The sequence below is a fragment of the Pipistrellus kuhlii genome, unplaced genomic scaffold (assembly GCF_014108245.1).
Source record: "Pipistrellus kuhlii isolate mPipKuh1 unplaced genomic scaffold, mPipKuh1.p scaffold_m20_p_24, whole genome shotgun sequence".
NCBI lineage: Eukaryota > Metazoa > Chordata > Mammalia > Chiroptera > Vespertilionidae > Pipistrellus > Pipistrellus kuhlii.
Genome location: NW_023425523.1, coordinates 11,890,440 through 11,902,845, shown reverse-complemented (window position 1 = coordinate 11,902,845; position 12,406 = coordinate 11,890,440). Strand labels below are relative to the sequence as shown.

The following is a 12,406-nucleotide window of genomic DNA, read 5'->3' as shown; positions in this document are numbered from 1 at the left end:
TGCTGAAGCTCAACCCTGGCAGATACTGCAATGGCTGCTCAGGTGAACGGAGAACCTTTCGATCTGGAGCGGCCCTTGGAGACAGATTCTGACCTCAGGTTTCTGACGTTTGATTCTGCAGAGGGGAAAGCAGTAAGTTTCTTCTTTATCCCAAACACAGTGGCTACTAAACTGAGAGAGATTTAAGAGCGGTGTTTCTAACATTTCTTTTGCCTCCGTTTTTCCATTTTTACTTGGGAGGGAGGCTTACCACAGATTGCTTATCTTGACTATTCCTAGCTATGCTGGGAACTTATGAAAGTTTTACTAAGCCTGGGTCTCTTATAAGTGGACATCATTTGTGTTCCTGAAAGGAAGAAGTAATACATTGGAAACAGGATGCTATTGAGCACCCGTTGTAAGTCCATCTGTAGCATATACTTAATTTTAACGTGGCTTCCACAACTGAGCATACAACCAGACCTTGTCCCCATTTTGTCCTCTTCATGTCAGCTTAGGTCAGTGGTCGGCAAACCGCAGCTTGCGAGCCACATGCGGCTCTTTGGCCCCTTGAGTGTGGCTCTTCCACAAAACACCATGTGCGGGGCGCACACATACAGTGCGATTGAAACTTCGTGGCCCATGCGAAGAAGTTGGTTTTCGGCCTGGGCGAGTCTATTTTGAAGAAGTGGTTCTAACACCAAGCCACACTCAAGGGGCCAAAGAGCCGCCTGTGGCTCTCGAGCCTCAATTTGCCGACCACTGGGTTAAGGGAGAAGGTTAGGACTGTGAACGTCTCTCCTGTGAACCAGGTGTTCTGGCACTCCAGCGCCCACGTCCTGGGGGCAGCAGCGGAACAACTGCTCGGTGCCGTCCTCTGCCGAGGGCCCAGCACAGAGAGTGGCTTCTACCACGATTTCTTCCTGGGAAAGGAACGGTGAGCAGTGAAGGAAGGGGAGAAGGATGGTTCCTCTTTTGAGACTTCACCTTTTTCCCCGAGGTGTTTTTGAGGTATAATTGACAAGATTGTAATATTTTTAAAATGTGTAATGTGATAATTTGATATTCATATACATTGTGAAAGGATTCCCACCATCTAGTTAATTAACCATCACCTCACATTTTTTGTGTGTGTTTTTTTGTTGTTGTTGTTAAACCTCACCTGAGGATAGCTTTCCTATTGCTTTTCAGAGGGAGAGAGAGAGAGAGAGAGAGAGAGAGAGAGAGAAACAGATGTGAGAGAGAGAAACAGATGTCAGAGAGAGACATGGACTGGTTGACTCCTGCACACACTCTGACTAGAGATGGGAAGCAAACCTGTAAACCAGGTACATGCCCAGGACCAGGAATCGAACCTGAGCCCCTTTGACGCTCTAACCCACACGTGTCAAACACAAGGCCCGTGGGCCAAATCCGTCCCGCCAGGCCTTGCAATGTGGCCCGTACCGCGCTGTCATCACTGCACTCCGCTGCGTTTCCATCACAATGACAGTTTATGACTGTTCAGTAAACCATTCGGCCCGCGATTTAGGCTGGATTTTAGATTTTGGCCCCTTCTCTCATTGAGTTCGACACCCCTACCTAACCACTTAACAACCAGCCAGGACGACCTCACCTTTTTATTGTGAGAACACTTAAGGTCTGTTAGCAAATAGCAAATTTCAGCTATAAATACAGAATTACCAGCTACAGTCACCACGCTATGCATTAGCTTCTCACACCTTATTCATCTTTAACTGAAAGGCTGTCCCCTCTTATTGGAGTGGTGTCTGAGCCCTTTCCTGGGGCCTGGGGCATGTTCAATTTGGAGGAGCAAGCTGCAGGAAGGGCCTCCAGGCCTGATATGCTTAAAACATCTCTAGCCTTTAGGAGTTCTTTAACTTTTAAAAAATATATATACTTTTACTTTTTACAGAGAGGAAGGGAAAAGAATAGAGAGCTAGAAACATCGATGAGAGAGAAAGATCAATCAGCTGTCTCTTGCACACCCCCCACTGGGGATGTGCCTGCAACCAAGGTACATGCCCTTGACCGGAATTGAACCTGGGACCTTTCAGTCCACAGGCCGACACTCTATCCACAGAGCCAAACCGGTTTCGGCAGGAGTTCTTTAATTTTATTTCATTCTCCATTACTATTGCTTTAATTTTGTCCATTCACATTGTCTGCACTCAACTTTTTAAAAGACATATTTTTATTGATTTCAGAGAAGGAGAGAGAGGGAGAGAAATATTAATGATGAGAGAAAATCTTGATTGGCTGCCTCCTGCATGCCCCCATACTGGGGATGGAGCCTGCAATTCGGGCATGTGCCTGGCAATCGAACCCGGGACCCTTCCGCCTACAGGTTGACTGAGCCAACCCAATTCGGGCTGCACTCAACTTTTAATTTTATACATAGACCATTTGCTCCAGCTATAAAATTTGTACCTGATTTCCTATGTTTCTGTTAGAAGTGTCTAAGAGCAAATAATTCTAGATGTTTCTGGAGGGCAGGATTTCACCCACTAGCCAACAGGTATGCCACCAGGTGATGTGCTTAGAGGATGCAAACCAACCAGGTCTCATCTTCCCAGGACTATCCGGGGCTCGGAGCTGCCTGTTTTGGAGCAAATTTGCCAAAAACTTGCAGCTGCTGCTCAGCCCTTCCGGAGGCTGGAGGCCTCCCGGGATCAGCTGCGCCAGCTCTTCAAGGTGGGTTGGAAACACTCAGTTTTAGGAGGAAGATCAGAGGCCTGAGGGCAAGGTGGCTCTCTCCCAGGACAGCATTCTGGGGATAAAGACTTGTCTTCACTCATCCTTTTTCCAGGATAACCCCTTCAAGCTCCGCCTGATTGACGAGAAGGTGACAGGTCCGACAGCAACGGTGTATGGGTGAGCGGTGGAGATGGAGAGAAATGAGAGGGGGCTGCACTGACAAGGCCAGAAGGGGGCAAAGGGAGAGAAGACAGAAGCGAATCTGTTGTTCCAGAAAAAGAAATGGGTTAGGAATGGACTTTTATTCCCCATTGCTCTCTCTGTGGAACATGTTTCTATCTATCTATCTATCTATCTATCTATCTATCTATATACACATACATACACACACACATATATATATATATATATTTTTTTTTCCCTTTTATTATTGATTTTTCACAGAGAGGAAGGGAGAAGGATAGAGAGCTAGAAACATCGATGAGAGAGAAACATCGGCCAGCTGCCTCCTGCACATCCCCCACTGAGGATGTTCCCGCAACCAAGACACATGCTCTTGACCGGAATCGAACCTGGGCTCTTTCAGTCCGCAGGCCGAAGTTCCACTGAGCCAAACCGGTTTCGGCAAACACGTTTCTTTACTTCCTCTGTCAGCTAAAGGCCAGGAGAGGGAGAAAACTAAAAACTCAGAAGTTCAGAGGCCACTGACTGCCCTCTCCTCCAGGTGTGGCATGCTGGTTGATCTGTGCCGGGGCCCCCATCTTCGGCATACCGGGCAGATTGGAGGCCTGAAGCTGCTCACGGTCAGTTGTGGGGACAGTGAGGTGGAAACTCCCATTTGCACTGGAGTAGCAGGGGAATGGGAAGGTAATTCAGGCCCTTCCGTGCTGACAGCTACGCAGGGAGTCAGAGTAGAAAGATCTTTAGACCCTGCCTTCTAGAAACTGAGTCTGATGGCAGGCCCAGGAGCCAACTCAGTTTCCATAACTGGACATGGATGCAGGAGGAGATGGGGTGGGAGGCGCGGACAGGCTGGACAAGGTCTTACAGGGCCGGCTCCTGTGCACAGAGGGGCGTGGGTACCATTTGACAGGCACGGGGAGAATACTCTAAGTCAAGGGCGTGTCTTTTATGAAAACACGTTCCTGGGCAAGGTAGTTACTAGAGAGAATGGGAGCAGAGGGCGAGGGGAGAGGCAGATACATAGAACAAAAAGCGCCGGCCTGACACCTAGCCATCTGTGCTTCGTCCTGGCTCTGCCAGTAATGACATCCGTGGCCTTGGGTACATCTCTTTACCTATTTCCCCATCTATAGAGACTGTTCATTCCTGCCAGTAATCCCACATCCAGAGACAGAGCCAGCGAGCGCAGGAGGGAGTGGTTGAGGGAAGTGCTGTGAAGTACAGGCTGTTTCTCATTAGTGCTGTTCCAGGGAAGGGCAGAGGCAGGTGATTTCACGGGGTCCGAGTTAGGGGAGAGTGTGGGAGACTGGTGAGGAAATGGAGGGTCTTCAGGTCAATCCCCGGAGCAATCATTGGCTGCAGGGGAGGACTGAGGCCGGGTGCTGGCCGGGCAGCAGCAGTGAGATTGCTCCGGAGGACGTTAGGCCTGGGTGGGACGTCGTAGAAATCAGGAACCCCGGGCACTTTTGAGGGGATAAGGCCCGGCCCGCAGTGTTGACGGCGGGGAAAGTGTCCATCACTGGGCAGCCCACACTGACGCGCTCATGTGAGGTTTGCAAGAGAAGCTGGTGGCTCCAGCCCCTCATCTTCCCCCAGAACTCGTCGTCCTTCTGGAAGGCTTCCGGGGCCCCGGAGACGCTGCAGAGGGTGTCCGGGGTTTCCTTCCCCACAGCGGAGGAGCTGCGGGCCTGGGAGGAGTGGAGGAAGGAGGCAGAGCTGCGGGACCACCGGCGCATCGGGAAGGTGCAGGGATTGGGGAGGGGCCGCTGGGAAGGGCTGGAACGAGATGAAGGACCGCGGTGGGGACGCTGGGCGCAGACTGGGAAAGCAGCAGCCTGAGCGGGTCCACCCTGTTTCTCCGGGTCCGAAGCCCCTCCTCCCCTGAGGTGACCCTGCCATCCCCGACCCAGGAACAGCAGCTCTTCTTCTTCCACGAGCTGAGTCCCGGGAGCTGCTTCTTCCTGCCTCGGGGGACCCGGGTGTACAACGCGCTGGTGGCTTTTGTCAGGGTAAGGGGGCCCCTGGGAAGGAAGGCCGGGAGGGGCTGGGGGCCTAGAAGGTCAGGTGTTAAAAGCGGGGGTTAGAAGCATAAACATAAATATTGCAGAGTGCTGGTGACTTTTATTAAGATACTAGAAGTGTGTGGTCCCCCTGGGGAGCAGAGAGAGTGACTGTGGTGTTCAGTAGGTTGTGGGTGATCAGCATGACTGAGGGCCCAGGAGAGGCACAGCCGCCTCTTCCCTTCTGTCCCCCAGTCACTTTGACCTTTCATGTCTGTACCTCCTTTCCAGGCCGAGTACGCCCGCCGTGGCTTCTCAGAAGTAAAAACACCCACCCTGTTCTCTACGAAACTGTGGGAGCTGTCGGGCCACTGGGAGCATTATCAGGAAGACATGTTTGCCCTGCCGTGCCCAGGCTCTGACAGGCCCGCCCGCCCCCAGAGTGACCCCTCTCCCAGCCCCCCTGCGGACACGCTCGCCCTCAAGCCCATGAACTGCCCTGCACACTGGTGAGCTGGGGCCTCCAGGGCGGAGGCCAGGCACCCAGGCTGCTAACCACTAAGTGACAGGAAGCATCTGGGAAGAGGACTGGGCACCTGAGTTGAGTCTTGAATCTGCCTCTAGCTAGCCATGTGAATTGGGGAAAATGGTTGTACCACTCTAAGCCTCAGTGTCCCTGTGTGTAACATCGAGGGTTTGAAGCGCTGTCTACGTTTTTTCCCCCACCTCAGCGCCTATCACAGAACAGGCGCACAGGAGTGATGTCTGTTGTTACTGAGAAGTCGCCTTTGAGGCATGCAGGCTCCGGTTGTGGCGTGTGGGGACTGGCAGGCTGGAGAGTGCTTAGCTGAGGGGCAGGGAGAGGAGGCAGCCTTCCTCTGGGCGGAGGAGCTAGTTTCCCTGAGGCACTGACCCCTTCCCACCCCATCAGCCTGATGTTCGCCCACCGGCCCAGATCCTGGCGGGAGCTGCCCCTGCGACTGGCAGACTTCGGGGCCCTCCACAGGGCCGAGGCCTCCGGCAGCCTGGGAGGACTGACCCGGCTGCGGTGCTTCCAGCAGGATGACGCGCACATCTTCTGTGCACCGGACCAGGTGGCCCACCGGCTCCACCAAACGTTTCTACCCCTCCTCCCCCTGAGCCAACATCCTGACCCTCAGCTGCCCTCTTTATATATTACAGTTCAGCTTCGTGCTATCCCTAGCTTTCCTCTATGTTTTTGCCCTCTGTTTGCCCCAAACTACCCTGACCCCCGAGCTCACCCTCCCTTCCCTCCTCCCCAGCTGGAGGCAGAGATCCGGGGCTGCCTGGACTTCCTCCGCTCTGTCTACGCCGTCCTGGGCTTCTCCTTCCGCCTGGCACTGTCCACCCGGCCGGCCGGCTTCCTGGGAGAGCCTGGCCTTTGGGACCAGGCTGAGCAGGTGCAGGGATGGAAGGGGGACAGTGGGAGTCGGGGTCCTCAGGAGGCGTCACTTGGGGGGCTGGAGGGTGTGTGCTCATAGTCCTCTTGTCTCATTCCCTCTCAAGGTCCTTCAGCAGGCCCTGGAAGGCTTTGGAGAGCCCTGGGACCTCAGCCCTGGAGATGGCGCCTTCTATGGGCCCAAGGTAAGCTGGGGGCTTTGGATAGAGTTTCATTTATTCACTCTTTGTTCTGTTTTATTAAGTATTTGATAAAAAGGAATTTTTAAACTTGTGTAGAAAGAAGAGCGATAGAGTCCCTGCCCATGGGACTTGTCTGTGAGGCCCGTGGTTGCAGGCGCTGAGGGAGCTTGCTGTCAGGAGGGTCAGGAAAGCCTCCCTCAGGGCTCTAACGCTAAGCATGATTGTTGGCCAAGGAAAGAGGCGTTTCAGGAGGGGCTGGGGGCAGAGGCTGGGGCAGGGGAACACTGACACGCATGGCGGGTTGGAAGGAGTGGAAGAATAGGAGGGGTTGTGGCGGGGGAGGGGGGGACGGGACTGAAAAGTAACTCCTGGATTTAGTGAAAAGGCTGTTCGTTTTGGTTGGTTGGTTGTTACCAGTGAAGAGAAATCAGAATTACATGCAGACAGAAGAAAATTGGTTATAAAAACCACTACATTTTTGCAATGTTTTAAACATTTCATGCAAGTAATAAAGGCCAATGTGACTCAGTGGTTGAATGTAGACCTATGAACTAGGCCTGTGGTCGGCAAACTACGGCCCATGAGCCACATGCTGCTCTTTGGCCCTTGAGTGTGGCTCTTCCACAAAATACCATGGCGAGTCTATTTTGAAGAAGTGGCGTTAGAAGAAGGTTAAAAAATGTGGCTCTCAAAAGAAATTTCAGTCGTTGTACTATTGATATTTGGCTCTGTTGACTAAGGAGTTTGCCGACCACTGAACTAGGAGGTCATGGTTCGATTAAAAAAGAATTCATGAATGGCAAAAGAATACTGCCTCAAAATATGCTGAATTCACATATGTTAATAATACCATAATGAATTCATGCTAGACATAAACTCAGGTTACCAATTAGGATGAAACAAATTTTAGAGCTATTTTTATGAGACAAATAATGAACTTCATGATAAAGGCACAGCAGGATTTTTAAAAAATGACAAATTTATCACAAAATTCAAAATTCCTTAACTATTAACAACCCTGGACAGAAAAACGTTCTTGGAAACGTTTTAAAGGCTTGATTTAACATGCCAGGAAAATGTTATTTTTCCATTAAGATATGTTATGAAAATCACCGTGAGGTCAGTTTCACACCTGGAATTAACCCCTAGCAAAAGGACCAGCTGCTAATAATGTTTACTTGTGTATAACTTAGCTGGATGTTAAAATAACAACTGTTGGTGCCAGTCTGCTTATAAAGTCAGTGCTCTGGATGTATCTTCTCACAAACAGTGGGCAAACAGGCTTCATTGTTAATTAATGAATTCAACAATAATCCAGAATTCATTAAACAACATCCAACAGTGTGGTTTCTTTAAGAGGAACTCAAAGGTTACCGCACTTTGAAGAGTAAGAAATCTATAGTATACCATGTGGGGCAAAAGTAGGTCTACAGTTATATCTACTTTTGAATACAGTAATAAATAGGAATGCGAGAGTAAACTGTTTCCCAAGTGGGTTTACAGTTGTATGTGAAACAGTTTATTCCTGTAATATTTAGTAATCGCATTCTTTTCCTTACAAACAACTGCAAACCTGCTTGTGCCCCACCCTGTCTTTTGTTACGAGCAGTGACTTTCAGACTGTTTTGTCGGTTGGTACTTAGTTACGCAGGCTTGATCTCAGTCAAGGCAAACTGTGACCCTCTGCAAGGAGAACTTCTTTTGTGTGTGGCAGCATGAGGCAGGGAGAGTCACGGGAAAATCCTCCCCCGAACAGGTCAGGAGCTGACAGAGATGAATGGACAGCACAGGCAGTGGCAGCTCCTCTGACAAGCTCGGGCCAGGAAGGTTCTGCTGAATTGCAAGTGCGGTAACCTTTGGCGCAGCCCTGGTGAGAGCACTTGCCAGCAAAGCACGTTGGTAAAAGCTTGCTGCTTCATGCAGCCCAGGAAGAGGCAGAGCAGACAGAGAACAGTAAGCTGTGAACAAGCGAGGAAGCCACACTGCCGGGCCCAGTGGATTGGTCATCATGAGTTGCACTGCGCCTGCCCCTTGAGGACGCTGTCTGGCACAGAAAGAGCAGAGCTGGTTTCTAGAAAGACCAGAGAGAAGGCGGGGCCCAAGGCTGTTAGGTTTTGCAGGACCATGTTTGGTAAAGTGGAGAGAGGGTGGAGGGAGGGAGGGAATGAATGAACCTAACTCAGGAACTCTGGCTGTTCCAAAGCAGAGTTACCAAGGGCCTGAGGAGCCGGAATGTTTCTGAAGGGAGAGACCTGAGGCTGTTTAAATGCCTAACGGGAGGGTGCCTGGGGGTCAGGGAGGAGGTGACGCTGTCGAAGGGGTGTCAGTGAGGGAACTTCTACCGAAGGAAGAACTTGGCCTTGTGGGGGCGGACAGAAAGGCTGGGTACATGCAAGGAAGTTCATGGGTGTGGTTACAGGGTTTGAAACATTTTCCATCTCAAGATAGTAATTGTCTGAATTTTCCATGAAATAGGGGAAAGAGTCATGTGGTGAGAGGGAGTGGGGGGAGAAAAGGTTTCAGCGCGGGAGGTGAGCACTGAAGAGAAGGGAGAGCTTGAAAAGCCCTGAGGAGGAGAGGACACAGCTGGTCACAGCAGCACAGACGGGGCATCCATCCGTTTTCACCTGTGTGGTGTGTGCCGTGTTGGGCGCGCTGAGCCAGTCTGTTGGGTGCCACCAGGGTGGGAGTCTGCCGTGTGGATGTTACGGGAACGATGAGGTCGGGAACCCGGGAGAGTGGGGACAGCTGCCTAGGGAAGAAGCAAAGGCGGAGGCGTCTGTGAACGGGAAGAAAACGCAGCATTAAGGAGCCTAGCCATTGAAGAGCTATTAGCAGGAAGAACTGTCAGAGCTAGAAAACCCAGGGACGGCCGAAACCGGTTTGGCTCAATGGATAGAGCATCGGCTTGGGGACTGAAAGGTCCCGGGTTCGATTCCGGTCAAGGGCATGTACGTTGGTTGCGGGCATATCCCCAGTAGGGGGTGTGCAAGAGGCAGCTGATCAGTGACTCTCTCTCATTGATGTTTCTAACTCTGTATCTCTCTCCCTTCCTCTCTGTACAAAATCAATAAAAATATATTTATAAAAAAAACAACCCAGGGACGGATCAGAGCAGGGTGGACCGTTCCGGAGGTGCCGCCACATGTGGGTGTGGGTGAAGGCCTCCGAGCTGAGGCCAGGGAGCGGGTGGGTCAGCATGTAAGTGCTGGGGTCCCCTCATGGACCACCACTGAGCGTGCCGCCGCAGCCCTGCTGAGTGAGGGGGGTCTGGCACAGCTGGGGAGGCTCTCAGAGCAGCCTGGGTGGGGGTCAATGGAAAGGGGGGCACGGGTTCTGGCTTCTCACCAGCCCTCCCCTCTCCTCCAGATTGACGTGCACCTCCACGATGCCCTGGGCCGGCCCCATCAGTGCGGGACGATCCAGCTGGACTTCCAGCTGCCCCTGAGATTCGACCTCCAGTACAAGGGGTACGAGCCTCGCCCGGACCAGTTCCCTTTCCGCGCGGCTGCCCCTGGGATCACTGGAGAACAGCTTCCCCTTCCCCCTTTGGCCCCAAAAGGACCCGAACCCTGCACACCCTCTCTGCTGAGCCTGAGTATTTCTAAGAACTGGCAGGTGATCTGGATTGCACAATCTCCATCCCACCCCCTTTTCTTTTCCCTCTAAGGCGAGCCGGGGCCCCGGAGCGGCCAGTCCTCATTCACCGAGCAGTGCTGGGTTCAGTGGAGAGAATGCTGGGAGTGCTGGCGGAGAGCTGTGGGGGGAGATGGTGAGACCCCCGACTTCCGTTCTGAGCTCAGACAGGACGGTGCAGGCCCCAGACCCTGCCCCCTTCAGACTCCAGCTTGTTTCCTTCTCAGGCTGCTCGCTGCAGCCGCCCTCAGGGTCGGAGCCAGAATAAGGAGTTTGCCCTCCCCTGTTCTCCCAACTAGGCCGCTGTGGCTGTCCCCGTTCCAAGTGATGGTCCTCCCAGTGGGGGCCGAGCAAGAAGACTACGCCCGGGAGGTGAGGATTGGGGGCAAGGACAGGGCCGAGCACGTGCACAGGAAGAGGCGGGGGGTGGGAGGGCGCACAGCGCTCGGAGGCTGCTGGTCTCTATGCTGGAATTCAATCTGAGAAACAGACTGGTCCCTCCTGGTGGAGAGGTGACAGCTAACACACATGAAGGCTGACGCCAGCACAGAAAGGGGTTGGGTACACGGTGCTTTTCCTTTGCTTTCTCGGGAGAAGTAGGCCGTGGCTGTCCCCGGGTCAGCAGCTGGCTGGGCGGAGTGGAGCCAGAAGAGGCAGCCAGGGAGCCTGTGCAGGAGGCACAGACAGAGGCTGCGGGGCGAGGGCGGGCCTCCATGTGGAGGCAGGGAGGAGGGGGTCTGAGACCCCGAGAGCCTTGAGGCAGAGGAAGGAGGAACGGTGGGGCTTTGGTACCAGCCTTCCGTTAAATTGCGTCCCATCACCAAACCTCTGCCCAGGTTCAGCAGAGCCTGCAGGCGGGGGGCCTGGTCGGAGACCTGGACGCTGACTCTAGTCAGACCCTCAGCCGCAGAGTCCGCGCGGCCCAGCTCGCCAACTACAATTTTCAGTTTGGTGAGTGACAGCTCGAGCGCCCGCCCCGTACCCTGTCCTCCTTTTCATTAAGTTTTGTCACCTACATGTTCGGCTTCTTTGGGGCTCAGTCCTAAGCTGGACAGGAGCCAGGAGGCCTGAGCCATTTGGACCATAGTTCACCCCAACAGCTACTTCTGACCCACGGAACAGTGTTCTCCTGACCCTTCCCAGCTGCCCGTCAGGTCAGTTCACCAAGGGAGTGTCAGAGAAAGGGACAGGAAGGGTTAATAAGGCCTAATTAGTTAGCTTTGTTTATTCTAGGCCTAGTGGAGTCAGCCCTCCTGCATGAGGAGAAAGGCCTTACGGAGACGGAGACAGTGTAGCTCTGCCTGTTCCTTTTTCTTTTTCCAATGAAAGCCAGGAACAGAGTCCTCCGCCAGATAACCCGATTCTCTAGCTCCACACACCGCCTCGTGCTGCCAGCACCCGGAGCGAGCTGCCCTCAGCCCAGGGGCTTCCGGAGCCTTCCACCGCTGCCGCCTGCCCTTTCCCCGACATTCTCTGGTCAGCTGACCTCTGTCTTGCTCTGGCTGACCCCACTATCTCTGACCCCGGGCTCCCGGCTTAAACAGCTTCTTATCTCCTCAGCACGAGCAGGGAGCTGAAGAGCAAGAGCCAGTAATATAGTGGGCCCTGTACCATATCGTGGCTTTGTTCTCACCCTTTCTGAAGACTTAGGTTAGGTCTCTTCCATTTCTGCAAAGGGGACACCCCAGGTGGGTTACATCTGCCCTGAGATATTCCCCCTTCTGCTTGCAGTGGTTGGCCAGAAAGAGCAGAGCAACAGAACAGTGAACGTTCGGACTCGAGACAATCGTCGGCTTGGAGAACGGGACTTGACAGCGGCTGTGGGGCGGCTGCTGGAGCTGCAGAACGCCAGGGTCCCAAACGCCGAGGAAATGTTCTGAGCGTTCGATAGGAATGTGGCAGACCCGCAGGAGCCACCAGCCTCTCTGAACTCAGGAGGGGCCAACCTCACGGACAGTCTGGAGTCCCAGGCCCTTTAGAACTGTGTGGAAGCCTGGATGTGCTCTCCGGAAAGAGACTGATGTGGGGGGAGCCACAGCTGCTGGCATAGGAGAGCGGAGCTAAACATAATAAACCTGAAGCTCTGGGTGGGTCTCATCTGACTCCTGGTGGGGGTAACGAGGGTTGACTCCCAGGGGATGGGGGGCGTGAGGAGGGACAGTCCAGACCTGGCTGGCGGGAGCATCCTGTGCACCAGAAGGTGGTGGGTTGGACTCCTGGTCAGGGCGCATACCCAAGTTGCAGGTTCGATCCCGGGTTGGGGTGCATGCAGGAGGCAACCATTTCTCACATTAATGTTTCCCTCTAAA

At 53.2% G+C, this 12,406-nt stretch overlaps 1 protein-coding gene across 4 annotated transcripts; it reads left to right on the top strand.

The window, feature by feature from the left end:
- The first annotated feature begins 12 nt into the window (after positions 1-12).
- On the top strand, positions 13-12,149 carry LOC118727232 (threonine--tRNA ligase, mitochondrial). Of its 4 annotated transcripts, XM_036452822.2 has the most exons (16): positions 13-132; positions 792-916; positions 2,556-2,673; positions 2,789-2,853; positions 3,401-3,479; positions 4,456-4,602; positions 4,770-4,868; positions 5,151-5,368; positions 5,791-5,953; positions 6,143-6,280; positions 6,387-6,464; positions 9,831-9,931; positions 10,132-10,233; positions 10,397-10,469; positions 10,934-11,048; positions 11,829-12,149. In XM_036452822.2, the coding sequence occupies exons 1-16, from the start codon at positions 31-33 to the stop codon at positions 11,975-11,977; spliced, it is 1,872 nt and encodes a 623-aa protein (XP_036308715.1). In that variant the 5' UTR covers positions 13-30; the 3' UTR covers positions 11,978-12,149. The 4 variants fall into 4 exon arrangements, with proteins under 4 accessions (XP_036308715.1, XP_045442978.1, XP_045442979.1 ...); XM_045587022.1 differs by lacking the exon at positions 4,770-4,868; XM_045587023.1 differs by lacking the exon at positions 10,397-10,469.
- The last annotated feature ends 257 nt before the right edge of the window (positions 12,150-12,406 follow it).